Below are 23957 nucleotides of genomic sequence, written 5' to 3' on the forward strand. Positions count from 1 at the left end.
TGAGTAAAGTTATCCGCTTTAGTTCAAGAACCTGATGGTGAGGGGTAAGAACTGTTCCTGAACCTAGAGCTGTGAGTTCTGAGGCTCTTGATGGCAACAGTGAGAAGAGAGCATGGCATGGGTGGTGGTGGTCCTGAATGATGGATCTGCTTTCCTGTGACAACATTCCATGTAGATGTGCTCAGTGGTGGGGAAGGCTTTACCCATAATAGACTGGGCCGTATCCACTACTTACTATAGGATTTTCGTTCAAGGGCATTGGAGTATCCAAACCAGGCGGTGATGAAACGAGTCAGTATACTCTCCACCACTCACCTATAGATGTTTCTCAGAGTTTTAGATGTTATGCCAAATCTTAGCAAACTCTTAAGGAAGTAGAGTGCTTTCTTCCTAATTGCACTTATGTGCTGGGCCCAGGATAGATCCTTCAAAATGATAACACTGAGGAATTTAAAGTTGCTGATCCCTTCCACCTCTGATCTTCTAATGAGGACTAGCTCACGGACCTCTATTTTCCCCTCAATAATTAGCTCCCTGGTCTTGCTGACATTGAGTAAGAGGTAGTAGTTGAGTAATGGGACATTGCAAACACCTAATGACTAAGGGTATACACTTAGTGGCCACTTTACTGAGTACATCTGTGCACTTGCTTGTAAATGCAAATATCAGCCAATCACGTGGCAGCAACTCAATTCATAAGAGGTTCAGTTGCTGTTCAAACCAAACATTGGAATGGGGAAGAAATGTAATCTAAGTGACTTTGACTATGGATAGATTGTTGATGCCAGGCAGGATAGTTAGAGCATCCCAGAAACTGGTGATTTTTACATATGACAGTTTCTAGAGTTTACAGAGAATGGTGTGAAAAACAAAAAAAACCACCCAGTGAGCAGCAGTTTTGTGGGCAAAAATGCCTTGTTAATGAGAGAGCTTAGAGGGGAACGGCCTGGAATGGTTCAAGCTGCCAGGAAGGCAATTGTAACTCACATAACCACATGTTACAACAGTGGTGTGCAGAAAAGCATCTTTAAAAGCACAACACATCAAACCTTGAAGATGATAGGCCACAGCAGTAGTAGACGATACCATACGATCAGTGGCCGCTTTATTAGATACCTTATAAAGTGGCCACTGAATGTACGTGGAGATTGTATTGCAGGCAGTGTGACCAGTTAACTGGATGCACAGCAAGCTGCCACATCCAGGGAGAAGGCAGGAGAATGGGGTTGAGAGGGAAAATAAATCAACCATGATGGAATGACAGAACAGGTTTGATGGGATGGATGGCTTAATTCTACTTCTACGTCTTATGGTGATGAGCCTCACAGATCCTGCTATAGGGAGTGAAGGAAAGTTGGATACAGTGGTCAGGGGTCCTATTAATCAAACTACAATGACTGAAAGCTCCTGTGGATTCTGCTGCTCCTCACTGCCTCCTCCCTTCCCATTGCACTGCCAGCAAGTGGCCAGCTGAGACTGCAGACTGACCGGCTGCTCTCTACTCTCTCTAGGTCCCTTCAGCAGTGCACTGAGCCTTGAGGCTGCACTGGGCCTCATAGCCGAACTGCGCAGTAACCTGAACGCCCTGAAAGTTGAAGAGATTGAAATTCACAACGGCCTCAATGTCTTCAAGATCGATCAGCCTTTGTCCAAGGAGCTCCAGGCTCTGGAGAGAGTAAGCAAGTGTTGGTCATTGAATCTAATGTCCAGAAGGAATCTGTTCTGACCCCAGCATCTGGATTGTGCCACTCTCCGGCGTGTGCCCTCTCTTGTGTTCTCTCACCCTCTGTGTTTCATGTCTATCTAAACATCTCTTAAAAGCCTCTAATATATTTCCCTCTACCACCATCCGCTATGCTCTGGGTTAAAAGCATACCCCTCACATCCCCTTTGAACTACCCCCTCTCACCTTCAATGCATGCCCTCTGGTATTAGACATTTCTATCCTGGGAAAAAGATATTCCGTCTACTCTATGCCTCTCATAATCTTATAAACTGTCATCAGGTCTCTCCTCAGCCTCCACTACTCCAAAGGGAACAACCCAGGTTTGTCCAGCCTCTCATGATAGCACATGCCCTCTAAATCATGCAGCATCTTTGTAAACTACTTCTGCATCCTCTCCACAACCTCAACATCCTTCCTACAGTAGGTTGACCAGAACCGTATGTAATACTGCACTGGAAAATGTTCCTGTCCATATTATATATGTCACTCCACTTCTGCTTTGTCTCCAGGACTTGGATTACCTCCAGCAGGCATGGGAGGTTACCAAGGAGTGGGAAGAATCTTGGGTGGAGTGGAAGGGGGAGAAGTTCAGCTCATTGATGACTCAGGTTATGGAGAACACTGCGAATGGCTACTACAGGAAGCTCCACAAGCTTAGCCAGATACTCAAGGTATTTCACTTGAATATCATGTATCTCATCCAAAACATACATACCACCTCATTAACACACACAAAATGCTGGAGGAACTCAGCAGGTCAGGCAGAATCTATGGAGTGGAAAAAGTAGTTGGAGCTTTGGGCCAAGGGTCTTCATCAGAAAGGCGCAGAAGCCAGAAGAAGGAGTGAGGGGAGCTGAAGGAGTATAAGCTGGTAGGTGATAGGTGCATGAGACTAGGTGATGTAAGAAGCTGAGAGGGGATAGGTGGAAGAGAGGTTTAAGAAGGAGGAATCTGTAGGAAAGTGGACCATGAAAAGGGGGGAATCCAGAGGGAGGTGATGGCAGGTGAGAAGGGAGGGGATAGAGAGAAACCAGAATGGGGAATGGAGAAAGGGTAAAAATCACCAGCAGTTAGAGAAATCAAGATTCATGCCACGTTAAATGTTCCCAGACGGAGAATGAGGTGTTGCTTCTGCAACCTGAGTTTTGGCCTCATCTTGGAAGTGCAGGAGGCCAAGGACTAATATGTCAGAATGGGAATGGGTGGCCACCAGGAGATATTACCTTTTTGTTGTGGTGGTGCTCGATGAAGCAGTCCTCCAATCTAATTGGATCTCACTGATGTTGAGAAGGCTGCACCGGATACAGTAGATGTCTTTGACAGACTTGCCTAGCCTAGAAGGAGTGTTTAGAGCTCTGAGTAGTGATGAGGGAATAAAGGAGCAGGTGTAGCACTTGCCCCTCATGTAGGGGTAAGTGCCAGGAGGGAGATCAATGGGGAGGGATGAGTGGCTGATTCACAAGTGACTCTTCTTTAAAAAAAAACATGATTTGAGTGCACCAGGTGAGGACATTGTTTATTTCTTGTACCTACTTGAACTTGAAAAGGTGGCAGTGAGAAACCACCTGGAACTGATACAGTCCTGCTTATGTTATTTGGAGAGTTTTTTGCAGCAGAAATATGGGATGCAGTCTAATGGAAAGCTGCTTTGTTTACAACTGCCTCTTCCATTTACTTGGCTTTCTCAACGTGTCGTCACATCTCAAACCTCATCTCACCTCCCAGTATTTCCACCAACGTTGGCTATTTGGGGTATGAACAGCGTTTGCAGGCTTGTATGAACGGGGAAGATCTTTACCACGATCTGTTCTTCTGCCCAGCTCTGTGTCGGAGATAGAGGGCTTTCCCTGCCAATACTGAGAGAGCGTAAAGGATAGCTGTTCTATAAGTGACCATTTTGAACATGAGAACTCTTGCAAAGAAAAACCATTGGGGCCGACCAGTAAGGTAGTAGTAAATTTCCCCTTTCAGAACCAATGGGATTAATTAAAATGCTTGTGCAGGGTTTCAACCCGTGACATCAATTATTCCTGTTCTCCCACAGATGCTGTTTGACCTCAGAGTTCCTCCAGCAGGTTGCTTGTTGCTCCAGATTTCCACATCTACAATCTCTCATGTCTTCAGCTGGATTAATCACCTGATTTTGTTCCACTCTAGGATAGGAACTGGGATGTCATAGCTACATCAAAGAACAAGGTCCAGCAGTTTAAGAAAACAATGCCCCTGATTACTGACCTAAAGAACCCAGCCATGCGTGACAGGTAAATTTGCAATCCTCTCTGTAGTTCTTTCCTATTCTTAATCCTTCACTTTACCCTGGGACAGCTATTTTGTCAATACAGTTGGATCTTCTGACGTTGGCATTCAGCTGTGGGCTTTTACCTCTATCAGACTCATAGCTGGGACATGGAGTGTAGAGGAAACTGGGGAGAAGAGTCATAGAAACTGAAATATTATTCTTCTTAGTTCCATTGACTTACACCTCTAGCACAGCCCTCCATACCCCTCCTATCCACGTACTTACCAAACTTCTCTTAAATGTTGAAATTGAACCCACATTCACCACTTCCACTGGCAACTCATTTCACGCTCACATCACCCTCTGAGTGAAGAAGGTTCCCCTCAGGTTCCCCTTAAATGTTTTTACAGTTCATTCTCAATTTCTGATCTCTAGTTGTAGTCTTACCCAACCTCAGTGGAAAAAGCCTAATTGTATTTACCCTATCTATACCCCTCATAATTTTGTATACCTCTATCAAATCTCCTCTCATTCTCCTATGCTCTGGGGAATAAAGTTCTAACCTATTTAACCACTTCCTTAGGTCCTCAAGCCCAAGCAACATCCTTGTAAATTTCCTCTGCACTCTTTCAATCTTATTGATATCTTTCCTGTAGGTAGTGAGCAAATCTGCACACAATGGTTCAGGTAAGGCCTCAACATCATCCTATGCAATAGTGGGAGAGTCTCGAATGAGGAAACATGGTTACATGATAAATTCTTTAAAATGGAGGTACAAAGGGTGATGAATCTCTAGAATTCGTGCCCTAGAGTTGTGGATTCAAGATTGACGGAAATACTTAAGGTGGTGGGAGAATTTTTTGAGAGGTAATGGAACTGAAGGTTATAGGGGAACTGAGGTTCAAGAATCCTGGTGACTCACTCCTCCTATTCTGTTCTTGTATCAGGATTATTTTTTCTTCTCAGGAATGGATTTCTTGGTTTGGGTGGGGAGCTAGCATAGACTTGATGGACTCGTGCTCTAACAATTCTGTGATACTGTGTTCAGTACAGTTGTAACTGGTCATCCCACCACTTCACCTCTCACAATCTGTTCTGAGCATTTCATAATGAAAAATCATTGCAAGTTCAGATTTACTTATCACATGCACATTGAAAAGTGAAATATATCATATGCTTCTCTGTATCTAGCATCTGTCACTATACACCCACAAAGGGTTTGTGGTCATTCTCTCCCCAAACAGGCCAGGCAGCACACATACCCTTCCATATACATTTACCCCCAGGCCTCGGGTAGCTCCACCAGCACAAACTACCTCGAGTGGCACCCCATTATCCTGCACATAGCTATACAACAAAATTGTGCTCCCAGGCATCTCCCCCCATACACACATCCCTTCTGACCCCACAAACATGGGTACATTCCGCAACACCCCTAACCCTAATTCATCATCCAACACCCTACACACACACACACACACACACACACACCTTTAGTCCTAAGCATCTCCTCCCCTCATCGACCCACCTCTCATCCTAAGCATATCCATTAAATATCCATAACAGCCCACCATACCAAACACATACTTGGAGGCCTATGAAAGGATGACTCTCCTGTGTCATTGAAATCAGGTTAAAATGGTAATCGATTTTTGTTTCTACCCTGTTGCTGGCTTCCAGGCACTGGAACAACATCAAGGACGACGTGCAGAAAGTATTTGACCACACCAGTGATGACTTCACACTGGAGCGTATCATCGATCTGGGCTTAGAGCAGTATGCAGATGTAATCAGCAGTATCTCGGCAGCAGCCAGCAAGGAGCTCTCCATTGAAATGGTAGGGACCCCATTCCTCCACTTCACCCAGTTAGACTGCCAAACTGAAGTTAAATACAAGAAATTCTGAAAATGCTGTAAACCCAAAGCAACACACACGAAATGTTGGAGGAACTCAGAAGGTCAGACAGCATCTAGGAAAGGGATAAATAGTTGGCACTGGGCCAAGACCCTTCATCAGGACTTCATGAGGCTACACCCTGCCAGTTTGTACTCCCCCCACTCCTTATAACTCTTGTACTGACTTATGCTCCTATCCTTTTCTGTCCTGAAGAAGAAACATCGACTGCGTATTCCTCACCATAGACGTTGCCTGACCTGTTCCAGCACTTTGTGTGTCTGTGGTGCTTGTGTCTCCAAGAAGCTCCCCTTTGTGTTCCCATATACCTTCTCCACTTCCTTTATTTGGTTCCACTCTCCTCCAACCTTTCCCATCAGATCTAACCACCTTGCAGCCCTTTGTCAGTCCTCCCATCACCTCACAGCCACTGTTGCTATTCCCACTCACTTATCCTCCATCTGTCTGTCAGCCCTCCTTGATCTACCCATCCCCCACCAACACTTGCTCCAGCAATCCCCTTCACCATTTAGTACTGGCTGTATCTCTTCTGCTGTTCGGTTCAATGAAGGGACTCGAACCAAAACATTGATTGTGCATTTCCTTCCACAGATGCTGCCTGACCTGCTGAGTTTGTCCTGTATCTTGTATGTTGATCTCTCAGATGGCAATGGTGAGGGGGAAGGGAGAGGGTTGCTAATCACAGGACTTGGATGATTTGGTGTTAAACTCAATCAAAGTAAAACTTGTAAGTGGCAAGCCTAAAGGGGGTTTCACTCCTATCACACTCTGTCCCTTGATTGACAAACCTGATGAACAAAGACAGCATGCTACCTTCAATCAGGACTCTTGGGAGAGGAGAGTGTCAACTGGGCTACTGAAATAAAATGACTGGCAGCTGTACTCAGCACATAGATGTCCAGCAAGGCAGTAACAGCTGATTGTTACTGACAAACTCTAACCATGTATTAAAGTGATTCTCAGTGGTTGTGTCTCCCAACAGGCTCTGGAAGGAATAAAGAAAACCTGGGAAGTGACAACACTGGATCTTGTGCCTTACAAGGACAAAGGCCATTACAAGCTGAAGTAAGTGCAACTTGGAAAACTGTGAAGTCATTCACTTTGGAAGGTCCAATTTGAAGGCAGAAATCAGGGTTAATGGTAGGATTTATAGCAATATGGAGAATCAGAGGGATCTTGGGGTCCACGACCATAGATGGTGCTGCACAAATTGGTTAAAAAGGCGTATGGTGTGTCGGCCTTCATTAATTGGGGATTGAGTTCAAAAGCTGCAAGGTAATGATGCAGCTCTGTAAAATCCTGGTCAGACCACACTTGGAGTACAGTATTGTGTTCTGTCCTGGTCACCTCATTATAAGAAGGATATGGAAGCATTAGAGAGTGTGCAGGGGAGGTTTACAAGAATGCTTACAAAAAAGCTGGATGAACTCAGCAGGTCGGGCAGCATCCGTTGAAATGAGCAGTCAACATTTCGGGCTGGGACCCTTCATCAGGACTGAAGAAGGAGGGGGCAGAGGCCCTATAAAGAGGGTGGGGAGAGAAGGAAGGTGCAAATGAAAAACCAATCAGAGGAAAGCTTGTTTGTACATGTTGATTTGACCACAGTGTCTGCAGTATACTTTGTGTTTACAAGAATGTTGCCTGGATTAGAGGTAGGTTCAGCGAGCTTGGGCTTGTCTCTCTCGAGCAAAGGAGGATGAGGTGACTCTATAGAAGTGTATAAGATAATGAGGTATAGATAGAGTGGAAAGCCAGTGACTTTTTTTCCAGGGTGGAAATGGCTCATATGAGGGGGCATTATTTTAAGGTAATTGGAGGAATGTATTGCAGGGATGTCAGAGATAATTTTTTTTACACAGGGAGTGGTGGGTGCATGGAACGTACTACCAGGGGTGGTGGTAGAGGCAAATACATGAGGGCTAGTTAAAAAACTCTTAGATAGACACATGGATAATCGAAAACTGAAGGACCATGTGGGAAGACAGAGTTAGATTGGTCTTAAAGTTGGTTAAAATGTCGGCACGACATTATGGGTTGAAGGGCCTGTATTGTGCTGTAATTTTTTTATGCTCTATGAATTTTTAAAACAACAATTGCTTTAAAATAGCAGTGAACTGTCCTTGGGTGCTTCCCTGGATCAATACCAAATAATGCGAACCGCATTGAAACTTTAATACAACAGACAAGTGTGAGGAGTTGCACTTTGGGAATCAAATGAAAGGAGAAAATATACAGAAAATTGTAGGCCCCTTGATAGCACTGAGGTACAGGTGGTAGTCTATTATGCACTGGAATTGGCTACACAAGTGGATAAGATGGTAAAGAAAGGTATGGGGCATACTTAGTAGGGCTTTTGAGTCTTATAGTAAGGCTGCAGCTACAGGTGTTCCCTACTTTACGAAGGTTTGCTTTATGTCACTTCACTTTTACAAATGACCTACATTAGTAACATTTTTTCGCATTACAAAGAAGGTTTTCGCTTTTATGAAAATTTTTCCCATATAAGTTAATGGTTCTTCGCTTGATGCCATTTCAGTTTAAGAAAGTTTTCATAGGGACGCTCTACCTTTGTAAAAGGGGGGGGGACACACCTGTATATAAAACTTAAGTCAGACCACAGCTAGAATATTGCCGTACTTCTGGCCGACCCATTAAAGGAAGGATGTGGAGAGGGTATTGCAGAGATTTACCAGGATGCTGCCTGGATTATAAAGGTATGAGCTTTAAGTAAAGGCTAGGCAAACTTGGGTTGTTCTCCCTGGAGCACTGGAGTCCGAGGGGAGACCTGATAGAGTTTTTTTTTAATTATGAGAGGTGCAGATGGGGTAGATATTCAGAATCTTTTCCCCAGGATGAGTATACCAAAGGCCTAATGTTTTAATGTTGGGGGTTGGGCGATGGAATGGTGAATGTTAAAAGGTGATCTGAGGGGAAAGGTTTTTGTAACATGTGGTAGGTGCCTGGAATGGGTTACCAGGAATAGTAGTGGAAGCAGGCAGTTTAGTGGAGTTGAAGAGGCTTTTAGACAGACATACAGAGGGTCAAGAGGAGGATATTTTGTATAAATTTACATTAAGATTGGCACAACATTGTGGGTTCTGTTGTCCAGTGCTGTACTGTACTATGTGATAAAGAATGTTGGATGGTCACCAAATAACTTGACCACAGTAACAGGTTTTGAAAAATATCTTAAAGAAGGAGAGAGATGGGTTGACCTAAGGGAGTGGTTCCAGTGGCGAGAGGGTTGTTGTGGCCATTCCAGACCAGAGAGACTGGCCAGGCAATATGCAAGGCACCTGGTTCCAGACTGTGCAGCATGCAGCTACTCAATGATACGTGCTTAATCAAGGCTAGTCTGTGTAACGTGCCTGTGGGTAGATTTGTCCACACATCACGTATGGCCAATGGTAGTGTGTGTTTGCAGAGATAATGGATCAATTGACTGAAAATTTTCATAGTTTACTAAACTCCAGGAAGGTGCCAGAAGATCAGAAAGCAGCCAGTGTCTTGTTCCATAAATGTGAAAGGCAGATGGGAGGGATCTACGAGTCAGGTAGTTTAACAGCTATTCTTGACAAGATGCCTGTATCAATAATTAAAAAGAAAATAGCTAACCATTTAGGTGAACATAATTAAACCCAGTCAACATGGTTTTATGGAAGGTGAATTATGTTTCACAAGTTTGCTCGATTTTGGTTTTATCTGAGGATGTAACAAGGAGAGCTAATAGAGGAGAACTGTAGATGTGATGCATCTAGATTTCAAAAAGGCATTTGACATGGTGCCACACAAGAGGCTGATACATATATCAAAAGCACATGGTTTTGGTCAAGGGCAGATCGTACCTTATGAGCCTGATTTAATTTTTTGAGGATGTGACTAAACACATTGATGAAGGAAGAGCAGTAAATGTAGTGTATATGGATTTCAGCAAGGCATTTTGATAAGGTACCCCATGCAAAGCTTATTGAGAAAGTAAGGAGGCATGGGATCCAAGGGGATATTGCTTTGTGGATCCAGAACTTGCCCACAGAAGGCAAAGAGTGTTTGTAGATGGGTCATATTCTGCATGGAGGCCAATGACCAGTGGAGTGCCTCAGGGATCTGTTCTGGGACCCTTACTCTTCGTGATTTTTATAAATGACCTGGATGAGGAAGTGGAGGGATAGGTTAGTGAGTTTGCTGATGACACAAAGGTTGGAGGTGTGGATAGTGTGGAGGGCTGTCAGAGGTTACAGTGGGACATTGATAGCATGTGGCAGATGGAGTTCAACCCAGATAAGTGGTTCATTTTGGTAGGTCAAATATCATGGCAGAATATAGTATTAATGGTAAGACTCTTGGCAGTGTGGAGGATCAGAGGGATCTTGGGGTCCGAGTCCATAGGAAGCTCAAAGCAGCTGCGCAGCTTGACTCTGTAGTTAAGAAGGTGTACGGTGTATTGGCCATCATCAATCGTGGAATTGAATTTAGGGCTAAGAGGTAATGTTGCAGCTATATAGGACCCTGGTCAGACCCCCACTTGGAGAACTGTGCTCAGTTCTGGTCGACTCACTACAGGAAGGATGTGGAAGCCGTAGAAAGGGTGCAGAGGAGATTTACAAGGATGCTGCCTGGATTGGGGAACATGCCTTATGAGAATAGGTTGAGTGAACTTGGCCTTTCCTCCTTGGAGCAATGGAGGACGAGAGGTCACCTGATAGAGGTGTCTAAGATGATGAGAGGCATTGATCGTGTGGATACTCAGAGGCTTTTTCCCAGGGCTGAAATGGTTGCCACAAGAAGACACAGGTTTAAGGTGCTTTGGAGCAGGTACAGAGGAGATGTCAGGGGTAAGTTTTTTTACTCAGAATGGTGAGTGTGTGGAATGGGCTGCTGGCAACGGTGGTGGAGGCGGATACGATAGGGTATTTTAAGAGACATTTGGATAGGTACATGGAGCATAGAGAAATAGAGGGCTATGGGTATGCCTAGTAATTTCTAAGGTAGGGACATATACAGCTCTTCTTTCTGGGCCGAAAAGCCTATATTGTGCTGTAGGTTTTCTTTGTTTCTATGTTTCTATGGTCAGAATGAACTAAAAACAAAGTTGGAATAAATGGTTCCTTTCCAGATTGGAAGGAAGTCCCAGAGATCAGTTATTGGATCATGATTGTTCATTTTCTGTGTTGCCAATAATGTGAAAGTCATGTTGTGATAAGGAAACTGTGACCCTGCAATAGGATATGGACAAATCAATTGAATGGAGTTTAATGTGGGCAGCTGGCAGGTCATTTACTTTGATAAGAGAAATAATAAGCAGATGTCTATCTAAGTGGAGAGAGAGGCTGAACGTGACTGAAGTTCAGGGATTCTAGGTGTTCTAGTATGAGAACCATAAAACTTAAAAGGCAGGTCTAACGAATAGTTAAAACAAAGGACATTTTGGTATCTTTGCTACAAAGAGGTTGGAGTTTAGAAATAGGGTAGTTTTGTTCCAGTTGTACATGGTGTTGGTGAGGCCTCACTTGCAATACTGGGCAGTTTTGGTCCCTGTACCTATGGTAATCTATGGCAAAAGCTATGGTAACAGTCAAGCAGTCCAAAGGAGATCCACCTGAGAAGTTTGCCCTCTCAAGCAAGGCTGAATAATTTGGGTCTGTATCCTTGCTGTTCAGAATTATAAAGGGTGAGCTTATGAAATTATGTTAGATCCTAAGGGGGCTTCTTGGGATGTTTTCGCTAGTGAGAGAGTCTCGCACAATGCAATGGAATAACAGGATAAGAGGCTAGTCTTTTAAAATTGAGATACATAGAAAAATCCTCACAGAAGGTGGTGAATCTCTGGAAAGCTCTGCTCTGGTGGATGGTGGGAGCTGAATCATCAAAAGTATTTAAAATCAGGATAGATGAATGTTCAAGAGATGGAAGCATAGAGGGGCATGAAAAATGGCATAGAGGAGGAGTTGAGTTCAGTTCACCATTATCATATAAAATGGTGCAGCAGGCTTGGGGGACCGAGTGGTCTACTCCTGCTCCTGTTTTCTTGTGTAGCCATACATTGCAGACAGCACACCAGTTGTCTATGAGCAGAGCCTTGGCAGTTAATGGAAAGACTTGCTTTACTTATCACACGAACATTGAAACCATTGCGATATATGGTGACAAATCGAACTCTGATGAAATGCAAAACACAAGGAAATCTGCAGATGCTGGAAATTCAAGCAACACACACAAAATGCTGGTGCAATGCAGCAGATCAGGCAGCATCTATAGGAAGAAGCACTGTCGATGTTTCAGGCCGAGACCCTTCGTCAGGAGTAACTGAAAGAAAAGATAGTAAGAGATGGGAGGGGGAGGGGGAAATCCAAAATGATAGCAGAAGACAGGAGGGGGAGGAGCTGGACAGGTGATTGGCAAAAGGGATACAGAGCTGAGAAGGGAAAGGATCGTGGGATGGGAGGCCTCGGGAGAAAGAAAGTGGGAGGAGAACACCAGAGAGAGATGGAGCGCAGGCATGGAGTGAATATGAGAGGGACAGAGAGAGGGAAAAAAGGAGAGAGAAAAAAAGGAGGGGAGAATAAATAAATAAGAGATGGGGTAAGAAGGGGAGGAGGGGCATTAACGGAAGTTAGAGAAATCAACGTTCATGCCATCAGGTTGGAGGCTACCCAGATGGAATATAAGGTGTTGTTCTTCCAACCTGAATGTGGATTCATCTTGACAGTAGAGGAGGCCATGGATAGACATATCAGAATGGGAATGAGACATGGAATTAAAATGTGTGGCTACTGGGAGATCCTGCTTTCTCTGGCGGACCGAGCGTAGGTGTTCAGCGAAACAGCCTCCCAGTCTGTGTCGGGAGATGAAAGGTCTCGGCCAAAACATTGACTATACGTTTTTGATAGATGCTGCCTTGCCTGCTGTGTTCTTCCAGAATTTTGTGTGTATTGTCAGCAAGGATTGTTGCAAGTGTCTCCATGTTTCTGGCACTAACAAAGCATGCCCACAACTCACCAACCCTAACTCGTACATCTTTGGAATGTGGGAGGAACCCAAAGCAAACAGCGTGGTATGGGAAGAACGTGCAACCTCCTTATAGGCAGGGACAGGAGTTGAAACTTGATCATGTTAACTTTTATGCTACTGTGCTGTCCAGAGGAGGTGCTGTTGATTTTGTGGATATCGCTGTGCTGAGTAACATTGTGACTTGCCCCTGTGAACATTCTCTCATTCATTCTCTCTCTCCCCCTCTCTCCTCCCCTCTCTCCCCCTCTCTCTCCCTCCCCCTCCTCTCTCTCCCCTCTCCCTCTCTCTCTCTTCCCCCTTCCCCTCTCCCCCCTCTCCCTCTCTCTCTTCCCCCTCTCCCTCTCTCTCTTCCCCCTCTCCCTCTCTCTCTTCCCCCTCTCCCTCTCTCTCTTCCCCCCTCCCTCTCTCTCTCCCCCCTCCCTCTCTCTCTCCCCCCTCCCTCTCTCTCTCCCCCTCCCTCTCTCTCTCCCCCTCCCTCTCTCTCTCTCCCCTCCCTCTCTCTCTCTCTCCCCCACCCTCTCTCTCTCTTCCTCTCTCTCTCTTCCCCCTCCCTCTCTCTCTCTTCCCCCTCCCTCTCTCTTCCTCTCCCCTCTCCCTCTCTCTCCCCCCTCTCCCCTTATGTAATCCCTGAAAACCTGTCTGAGACTGCACCATGAACGTGAAGCATTGTTGCGTTGTGACTCACTTGTATTTATCTGTGCACAGAGGAACTGATGACATCTTCCAGATATTGGAGGAAAACCAGCTCACGTTGTCAACCATGAAGTCTTCTCCCTATTTAAAAGCGTTTGACAAGCAGGTGGATTACTGGGAGCGCTGCCTCTCTCTCATTTTGGAGGTGGTAGAAACGATCCTAATTGTGCAGAGGCAGTGGTTGTACCTGGAGGTAAATTGGACTAATGGGGGCAGGTGCTCCTATCACCACTACAATCTCACACTATTACATGTGGCAAAGCCTTTGCATCCTGTAAAGTACTTCATACAGTCACTGTTGTAATGAAGGGAACATAGAAGCTGCTCCAAACAGGAAGCTGACATTGACCAAATAATCCATAGGCACTGTTGGTGGAGGACACTGCATCTCCTGCACTCCTCCTGAAATGGTGGGGTCGAGAATATCCTGACTTGTTTGTACCGTGGCCTGGTATGGAAACACCAAGGCAATGGATGCAGAAAGTGGTGGGTATAGCCCAGTCCATTACCTGAAAAGCCCTGCCTACCATTGAGCATATTTACAAGGAAGCAACATCCATCAAAGAGCCCAGCATCCAGGTCGTATTCTCTTTATGTAGCTGCCATTGGGAAGGAGGTATAGGAGCCTTCAGTCCCAACCAGCAGGTTAGGGAACAGTTGTTACCCTACAACCGTCAGGCTCCTGAACCAGCATGGATAACTTCACTTACCTCGAGTCTGAACTGATTCCACAACCTACAAACTCACTTTCAAGGACTCTGCAGCTCATGTTCTTGGTATCTATCTATCTATCTATCTATCTATCTATCTATCTATCTATCTATCTATCTATCTATCTATCTATCTATCTATCTATCTATCTATCTATCTATCTATCTATCTATCTATCTATCTATCTATCTATCTATCTATCTATCTAATTTGTCTTTTATGCATATTAGTTGTCTGTCAGTCTTTATGTACTTTTTCCACAAATTCTATTGACTTTCTTTATTTTCCTCTAAATGCTTGTATGAAAATGACTCTCAAGTTAGTATAAGGTGACATGTACATACTTTGACAATAATTTTGGAGGTATGAGAGATTAAAGATGGTGGAAGCTGAAGCAGTGCACAATCTGCTGGAGGAACTCAGTGGGTTGAGCTGCATCTGTGTAGGTAAAGGACTGATGCAGGGTTTCAACCCAAGACTTTGACAGTCCCTTTCCTCTTGCAGATACTGCTCAACCCCTCTGAGTTCCTCTAGCAGATTGTGTATTGCTTTGGGTTCTTTTGTATTCACCTAAAAGACAATTGGAAATGGTTTAGTACCTAGCCTACCAGATGGTGGGGTTAAATTTTACATTGCTCAAAATGAGGAAATGGAAGTCTGTTTTCAGGAGCCTGCAAGGTGTGAGTTTAAGCTGCTGGAGAGCCCTGCACCAAAATTCTTTGGCCCAAACAGCAAGTTAGAACTCGAGTTCCATGTGTAACATCAACGGACTCACTCACGCCTGTATTGGAAAGCCGTACACTTTGGACACAGAGCAGCTTTAGGTCTCCCTCCGCTGGACTTGAGGGACTCTGCTATGGAGACAGGCTCATCAGGTTTCGTCTCAACTCATTGGAGTGTAGGAGAATGAGAGGTGATCTTATAGAGGGGTACAGAGCAACATACACAATGCTGGAAGAACTTGTCAGGTCAGGCAACATCTATGGAGGGAAATAAACAGTTGAATAATCACTTCTCAGCTTCTCACTTCATCCCCCCTCCCTCTTACACCCACCTGTGCTCCGTGCCAGTCCCCTTTCCCACCACCTTATCCTAGTTTCTGCCCCTTTATCAGTCCTGTTGAAAGGCCTTGGCCCAAAATGTTGATTGCTTACTCCCCTCCATAGAGTCTGCCTGACCTGCTGAGTTCCTCCAGAATTTTGTGTGTGCTGCTCAAGATTTCCAATATCTACAGGATCTCTTGTTGTTATGAGGGGTGCAGCTAGAGTGAGTGCTTTCCCCAGAGGTGTGGAATCAAGAGCCAGAGGGCATAGGTTTAAGGTGAGAGGGAAGAGACTTAAAGGCAATTTCTTCACCTAGAGAGTGGTCAGTATTTGGAACAAGCTGAGGCAGGCACATAAATCACACTAAAAAAATACTTCAACAGGTACATGGAAAAGAATGGTTTAGACGGATGTGGTCCAAACATGGGAATATAGGGACATTGGTTGGCATGCACTGTTTGGGCCAAAGGTATGTTTCTGTGCTATATGGCTCTAGGACTAGGATTGCAATGGGTGAATCAGTATCCTGTAAGGATAACACCTACAAAATGCTGGAGGTACTCAGCAGGTCAGGCAGCATCTATGGTAGGAAATGAAAGGCTGAGACTCTTCATCACGACTGGAAAGGAAAGGGGAAGAAGCCAGAATAGGGAGGTGGTGGGGGGGGGGGGGGGGTGGAGGAGTACCGGCTGGCAGGTGAGAGGTGAGACCGGGTGATGGGGAAGATGGTAGTGGGCAGAGTGATGAAGTAAGAAGTTGGGAAATGGTAGGTGGATGAGGTAAAGGCCTGAAGAAGATAATCTGATTGGAGAGGAGAGTGGACCATGGGAGAAAGGGAAATAGGAAAATGATGGGCAGGTGAGGAGAAGTGGTAAGAGTGGAACCAGTATGGCGAATAGAAAAAGAGAGAAGGGGAGGGGAGAAATTACTGGAAGTAGAGAGTTCAGTGTTCATACTATCAGATTGGAGGCTGCCCGGTATGGCTGTGAGCCGTTGATCCTCCAGTTTGACAGTAGTCTCATCATGGCAGTAGAGGAGGCCATGGGCTGACGCAGGGTTACTCAGCAGTAAGCAGTTCAGATTGTGAAGTACCTGACTTTGCTTTCTACTCTCTGCTCAGTGAGCTTAGGTGTTTAGTGACTTCAACGCTGAGCCTCAGTAGAGAAAGGCTGGGAGGGCAGTGCTCACTACAAGGCATTAATCATACCTAACTATCTCCTGGTGGCTTTGTCACTACAGAATATTTTTCTTGGTGAGGACATCCGTAAACAACTCCCTCAGGAGTCAGCGGAGTTTGACAGCATCAATGAACAGTGGAAAGTGATCATGTACCGTCTGGTCCATGAGCCCAATGCGCTGAAAGGAACCCATTACCCAGGTATGTTCAAAGGTCCAATTTAATGTCAGAGAAATGTGTACAATATACATCCTCTAAATGCTGTTTCTTTGCAAACATCCATGAAAACAGAGGAGTGCCCCAAAGAATGAATGACAGTAAAATGTAAGAACCCCAATGTCCCCCCCCCCAGCTCCCCTCCCTCCTGTGTGTAATCAGCAGCAAGCAACAATCCCCCCCCCCAACACCGGCAAAAAAAAGCATCGGCACCCGCCACCGAGCACTCAGACGTGAGCAAAGACGTGAGCAAAGACACAGACTTGCAATTACCCCAAAGACTTCATGTTTCACCCGGTATACGACATACCACAGGCTCTCTCTTCCCCCTGATAGGGGAGAAAGAGCTGTCTCCAGTTTCCCAGAAAATGGGGAGACATAACAAACAACTCGCTGGTTTATGATGTTAGAAGTCCGTTACGTTGCTTTTCTCGAGCTCTGTGCCTGAAGTTTGGAAAGATCCCGGGTCTTCGGGCCCACAGCAGTAGATTTTCCGACTCCCCCGATGACACGCGAGTCTCCAGCCATGACACCAACTCTCAATCTGCCTGTCTCCAGAGCCCTGAGATCTTAGGCTTCTAAATTTGAGCTGGACTCTCAGGCCGAACCCTTGTGGTGCCAAACAATGGCCGGTCCTGAAACCCCGAGAATGGGCCCCATTCCCGCAAAGACCCAAAGTCTGTAACTCCAGTGTTCACTTCTGCGTGCCCCATCACATATAGAGGGGGAACCTTCCAAAATAATCTAAGGTCACAGACTGGTTTTGTGTTCTCTTGAGTGTCAATGGGATGGGAGTGGGGGGGGAGGTGGTTGGGGAAGGTTGGGACAGAGAATCAAAACTGAAGAAGATTAAAGGATACGGTTGAGGTGGAAGACAGTCACCCCTGGCTGGGGGAACTCCAGAGCAAAGGGGAATTTGAACTCTTGGGTGATATTTTGATTTCTTTCTCCCAAACATCTGTTGAGATCAAGTTTCAACTGAAAATTTAAAGCAGACATTGAAAGGCTTTTGCTGATTTGGGGGGGGGGGGGGGTGTTGAAGATATTGGAACCAAGGCATGAAGATGGAGTTAAAATCTGTCACCAGATGCAAAAGGTGAGAGATGTGAGAGACTGATGCTCTCTTTTGTTCTTCACTGTGTTCAGAGGTCACTATGTCTGTCAGGCCTGTTTTGATAGTATTGTACCAGTTTATTAGCCTGCCATTTGTTGTTGCCATATGCCAGAACCCTGGTCTGCAGCCAGCAGAATTCAGGATAAGAGTTTAGGCGACTGAGCAGAAATGAAGGGGAAGGCTGGGTGGAAATGATACTGTGGTGGTGACCAGTGACTAGTTGCATGGCCTATTGGGCCCTGTCCATTTCCTTCCTGCTTGCCATCTGCCCTGGTTCTGTTGGGATATCAGAATGGTGTAAGGACACTGCTGCTGTGCAATGTTGCAGGTCTCCTGGATGCCTTGAATGGAATGAATGGGAAGCTGGAAGAGATTGAGAAGTCCCTGGACATGTACCTGGAAACCAAGCGACAGATCTTCCCTCGCTTCTACTTCCTGTCCAATGATGACCTGCTGGAGATACTGGGGCAGTCGCGCAATCCTCCAGCAGTGCAACCCCACATGAAGAAATGCTTTGACAACATCAAGACTCTCAAAATGCAAAAGGTAGCATTACCTGGGGCTGTGACGGTTTCAATGCCAACATCAGGATGGTATTGGGAAGTTTTCCCACCACTTCACAGACAAAACAAGGCCTTCCCATCGGCTGATAGACAGGCAGCCGGATTCAGACCAATATTTGACCACTGAACATTAATCCCATACCCCATCCTCTCCCCACCCACTGACTATTCACCCCAGACTCCTCCCTGTCCCCGTCCACTGACCATTCACCCCAGACCTCGTCCTGTACCCATCCACTGACCATTCACCCCAGAGCCCGTCCTGTACCCATCCACTGACCATTCACCCCAGACCCTGTCCTGTACCCATCCACTGACCATTCAACCCAGACTCCACCCTGTCCCCGTCCACTGACCATTCACCCCAGACCTCGTCCTGTACCCATCCACTGACCATTCACCCCAGAGCCCGTCCTGTACCCATCCACTGACCATTCACCCCAGACCCCGTCCTGTACCCATCCACTGACCATTCACCCCAGAGCCCGTCCTGTCCCCACCCACTGACCATTCACCCTAGACCCCACCCCTTCCCTAACAATTGTCCAATCACCCTGACCCTGTCCTGTACTCACCATTCACCCCAGAGTTAGACCAAATCCCACCTACTGACCATTCACCCCAGTCCCTGCTCTTGCCCGTGCATTGACTGTTCACTCACATTCTTTCTCTCCCACTTTCACAGCCTCTTGTATTGGTATTTGCCCTCGCTTCGATACATATTGACTTTGAACTGCGCTCACTCTCTTGCTGGCCTGTCCTCACTGATCTCTATCACTGCCCTCTCTCATTCAAACAGACCCATTCTCTAGCTCACCAACATCCTCTGTCAGCTTCCTCACCAAACTATTCCTCATTTTAGATCCTCTAGTAGGTTTGAATTGATGATTATTTCCTACTGCTGTAGTCTCTGACAACTTGTGTGTGTCCAGGTTGGAACAACAAACAGAATGGAGGCAACTGGAATGCTCTCAGCCGATGGGGAGTATGTAGAGTTCAAGCATCCCACTCTGCTTGAGGGCCCTGTGGAGGTAAGGAGAATGCTCACTCGTGCATGAAGTACGGGAATAAACCCTTCCCCGTAAACCCAGTCACTGTCTCACCAGCATCCCTTCCAAAGTTTCAAAGTACATTTATTATCAAAGAATGTATACATTTGTCAACCTTGGGATTTGTCTGCTTACAAGCAAAAAACCTAGAAAAAAACAAATTACAAAAAAGACCAACACCCAATGCGCAGAGAAAGAGAAAAAAAAACACAAATCATGCGAACAATAATAATTAGCAGCAGCATTTTGAACCTTCGATCCAAATCCCCAGAGCAGCCCAAAGCTTTAATCTCAGTTCATCATTTTAGTGGGGCAAATCGCCACTAAGCTCACAGACATGAAGCACAGCAGCCGGGACAGTCTCACAGCCTCAACGTATTGGAGAGATAGTGAAGACAGGAGAGCGAGCGAAATCGGGCCAATCCTGAACACCAATCCTGACACCCTGTCTTTACAGTATATCTGGGTCAGTGTTTAAATTGTCCATTTGGACCAGCAATGATAAACACTGGGTCTAGTCCTCACCGCCCAGCCCGAAGCCTATCTTGACCTATCCAAATTGGCTCGGCACTTAAAGCGATCCAACTTCACAGCTGGGTTAGTTGGACGGACATCAAAACTCCTCCACCTTGACTCCTCTCTTAATCACTCTCTCCAACTCTATATGCGATCCCATCTTGAACACATTATGCTCTGGCTTTTCCACTTATTGAGTGGATTGGAGGGTAAATTTGGTGGAGATACTGTTGTCATATCATAGCCTCAGTTCTTAATCAGCTCAGCACTCTCACAGCCATGGAGCCCCATCCCAGAGGACCACAGTGGGTGAACCTGGGAGGGAAAAAGTTTAGTCTGAGAGTTGAAATGGAGTTGAAGAGTAAGGTGTTGGGGAAATGTATAATTTTTAAAAGGTTTTGTTGCAGGGCCATAAAAATGGATAAACACCTACCATTTGTTTACTTAATAACTTAATAATATCAAATTATAACAAAGTAAAGTAGTAATAACAAATTATAAGAAGCCTTTTTTAACTTTTGGTCTAAGAACCATTTATAACTTGTCTCTTGGGGAGGTGGGTCTTCTCTGCCTCTCTGGGTAACGTCTGTCAATAACTTGTTTGTTTTAATACAGATTTCCATATAAAAGTCATGAAAAGTTGACCTCTGAGCATACAGAGTTAAGAAAATGTGCACCTCCAACTTGCTAAGAGTTCTAGGCAGCAGATCACCTCCGTATAATGAAGATTCCTCTGTGCAGCTGCCCTAGATATATACACATCTTTGTGCTATCACTTGTCTTCCTTACCCATATCTCATTTGACCCAACTGAGCTAATTACACAGCCAATCTTCGTGTTCTCCTTAAATTCCAAATAGAGAGATTACCTTTATGATACCATCTCTTATTGTAATATAACTTTCCATCTTCTATTCGTGCTTCATATCTTTGTGCTGGTGATTCAGCAGGAGTGCTGGGAAGATGCTCAGGAGAAGACGGAGATGCTGGTCATTTTGAAGGCTTAAGCTTATTGAGAGTTCGCAAATCTTCCATTATCTGTTCGTCTGTTAACAAGTAAATTAACTGCATAGGTGCAGGTTTTCGTCTTTTGTCTGTAATTGGAACAGGGTCATTAGGTCTCCTCCTTAGTTTCCCAGTCATTATTGGCTCTATCTCCATAGAATCTCCTGTGAGTTCCATTGTTAGCCTCTCATTCTCAATCATCTTTTTCTTCTAACTCAATCTTTTTATCTTCAAGTTCCTTCACTGCTGCTTTTTTCTCTATAATATAATTCCTTTCCACTTGATCTGTCTCCAGTTGCAGAAAAAGCTCTGCATTTCATATTCTTTCTTGTATTGTTGATCTAGTTTCTTCATCCTTTTCTGATACTCCTGCAAAGTGCCTTCCTGTAACAGCTGTAGCTGTCTTTTGAGAGATGTCAATTTCTCATGGTACATCTGCCTTTTTACTTCCAGGTGGTCTTCATTATCCTGCTTATTGGCAATATCTGTTTCCCTTGCATCCTCTGTATCTTCATTTGAGTCATGGCCACGGATGCTGAGTAACATTTCTTTCCTTCATTTCTGCTCAGTGACATTTTATTTGTATCATATTCCAGAGATTTTTGTTGAATCTCTGAAGCACCTCGTGCTGCTATTTCTGTTGATATTGCAATGTTCAGTGCCTTCTCTAATGTAAGGTCTTTTTCACCCAAGAGCTTCTTCTGTGTGGTTTCACAGTGCATGCCACACACTAACCTATCCCTCAATGTGTCCGATAGACCAGCTCCAAATTGACAATGTTTGGATAATTTGTGCAATTCAGCACAGTATTCAGAAATGCTTTCATTTTTGCTCTAATTCCGTTTATGAAATTTAAATCTTTCAGTAATGACTAGTGGTTTGGGATTTAAATGCTGTTGGAGAGTACCTACTATTTGCTTGAACGTTTTGTCAGCTGGCTTTTCAGGGGTTAACAAGCTCTGTAGCAGTCCGTATGTTTTTGCTCCCATAATACTGAAGACACTGGCTTTCTTCTCATCATAAACACCGTTAGCCTTAGGCTACATCCACACTACGCTGGATAAATCTGTAACCGAAGCTTGTTTTCTTCATTTTTACCCTCCGTCCACACTGAAACGGCGTTTTCGTCCCCCGAAACCAGAGCTTTTCGGAAATGCTTTCCAAGGTGGATATTTTTGAAAATGCTGCTCAGGCAGATCAGTGTGGACAGGGTAACCGGAGACTTTTGAGAACGCTGTCAGACGGCAGCGCGCCATTTCATTGTTTTCTTGAACGCAACCTACCAATTTCAGAACAGACAACAATGAGACTGAAGCCAGAAGAGTTATAAATGTACTCACCAAATACTTTGACCCATAACTTACTGAATAAATAAATATACAGTACTCACTTTGCCGTTTGCTTTCCTTGCTTGTATGAAGGTGGTTTACCTACTTATGCAAGTACTTCTCTGACAACAGACGTGTAACAGCCTGATGTAACATTGTATGGAAATTCAAGATAACACTGATGCAGACATGTTTTATACATTTAACAAGGTGCTTTATTAATGCAACAGAGTTAGTCAGTTTTTCAATGTTCGTCGTCAGCCGGGTTACTGGCTATCTGTACTATCTGTACTGTGACCTCTGCTGTCTGTGACTTGTATAAATAACTCAAATGAAAATGGTGGGGTAGTAAGTTTACAGATGATATAAAGATTGGTGGTGTTTTGAGTAGCATAGAAGACTGGCAAAGAATACAGTGGGAAATCAGTTGCAGATATGGGCAGAGAAATGGCAGATGAAGTGTTGCACCTTGGTAGGTCAAATGTTAAGAGACGATACATTAAGGGCATGATCAGTACCAGTGCTGATGAGCGGCGGGATCTTGGGTTCAAGTTCATAACTCCTTGCAAGTGGCTTACAGAGGTTGACAGCGTAGTTAAGACACCTGACATACTTGCCTTTATTAGTTGAAGTATTAAGTTCAATAGTAAGTTGCATTGCAGCTTTATATACTAATTATAACTCTAAATAGATGCAATTAGAGTACTGCATGAGGTTCTGGTCACCCATTATAGAAAGTATTCCGAGGCTTCAGAGCAAGTGCAGGAGAGGTTAACCAGGATGCTGCCTGGATTAGAGGACATTAGCTATAATGAGAGTTCGAGCAAAGGTGCTGTTTTCACTGGAGTGGTTGAGACTGAGGAGAGATCTGATAGCGAATTACAGGATTATGAGAGGCATAAATAGAGTAGACAGTGTCTTTTTCCCAGGGCTAAAATGACTAATGCCAGAGGGTACGCATTTAAGGTGAGAGGGAGTAATTTCAAAGGAGATGTGCAGGGCAAGTTTTGTTTTACACAGAGTGGTGGGTGCCTAGAATGTGTTGCCTGGTGTTGTGGTAGAGGCAGAAACATTAGGGACTTTTAAGAGATGATTAGATAGGCACATGAATGAGAAAAATGGAAGGTTATGGACATTGTGGAGGCAGAGAGATTAGCTTTGTTGCTCAGTTATCTACTAATTCAATTGGTTTGACACAACATTATGGTCCAAAGAACCTATTTCTGTGCTGTACTGTTCTTTGTTTTATGTTGATCATGACAGAGCTGAAAGGATGGGAGAGGAGGGGAGACTAAACAGGGCAGAGCTCTTAGAAATGAAGAGGAACATAATGAACTTGGAGAGTTGGAAATAGAAATGATTTATTATTGGCACGTATCGAGATAGAGTGGAAAAACTTTGTCTTTCAGACTTAATATTCCATACCCAGGTACATGTGCTAAGCCAACCCTCTCCTACTGAGGCATAGGCCATCAACAGCAGCCCAGCAGAGTCCTCTGTCCTGGGCCAGTCTTTCAAGTTGTCCCCAGCTGTAGCCCATCATAGTGTCAGCTTACCCTTCCTCTCCCAAGGATGAAGGAGCCCTTTATATTTCTTTTCACGTTTCTATAGCATAGAAGTACATGGAAGTAGTACTGAAGGGAAAATAATGCAGA

General features: G+C 44.8%; 1 protein-coding gene and 1 pseudogene across 1 annotated transcript in view; one reads left to right on the forward strand and one right to left on the reverse strand.

Moving 5' to 3' along the window:
* The window catches only part of dnah2 (dynein, axonemal, heavy chain 2), a 462789-nt gene that overhangs the window by 211262 nt on the left and 227570 nt on the right, over positions 1-23957 (forward strand). Inside the window, exons 24-32 of the mRNA XM_059975314.1 lie at positions 1512-1675; positions 2236-2397; positions 3884-3987; positions 5646-5802; positions 6863-6945; positions 13594-13774; positions 16575-16713; positions 18171-18388; positions 19338-19436. Of these exons, the coding sequence (XP_059831297.1) occupies positions 1512-1675; positions 2236-2397; positions 3884-3987; positions 5646-5802; positions 6863-6945; positions 13594-13774; positions 16575-16713; positions 18171-18388; positions 19338-19436 (1307 nt within the window). The remainder of the gene's footprint in view (positions 1-1511; positions 1676-2235; positions 2398-3883; positions 3988-5645; positions 5803-6862; positions 6946-13593; positions 13775-16574; positions 16714-18170; positions 18389-19337; positions 19437-23957) is intronic.
* On the reverse strand, positions 20667-22321 carry LOC132397061 (sin3 histone deacetylase corepressor complex component SDS3-like; annotated as a pseudogene).

Source organism: Hypanus sabinus, chromosome 7 (genome assembly GCF_030144855.1).
Source record: "Hypanus sabinus isolate sHypSab1 chromosome 7, sHypSab1.hap1, whole genome shotgun sequence".
Taxonomy (NCBI): Eukaryota; Metazoa; Chordata; class Chondrichthyes; order Myliobatiformes; family Dasyatidae; genus Hypanus; species Hypanus sabinus.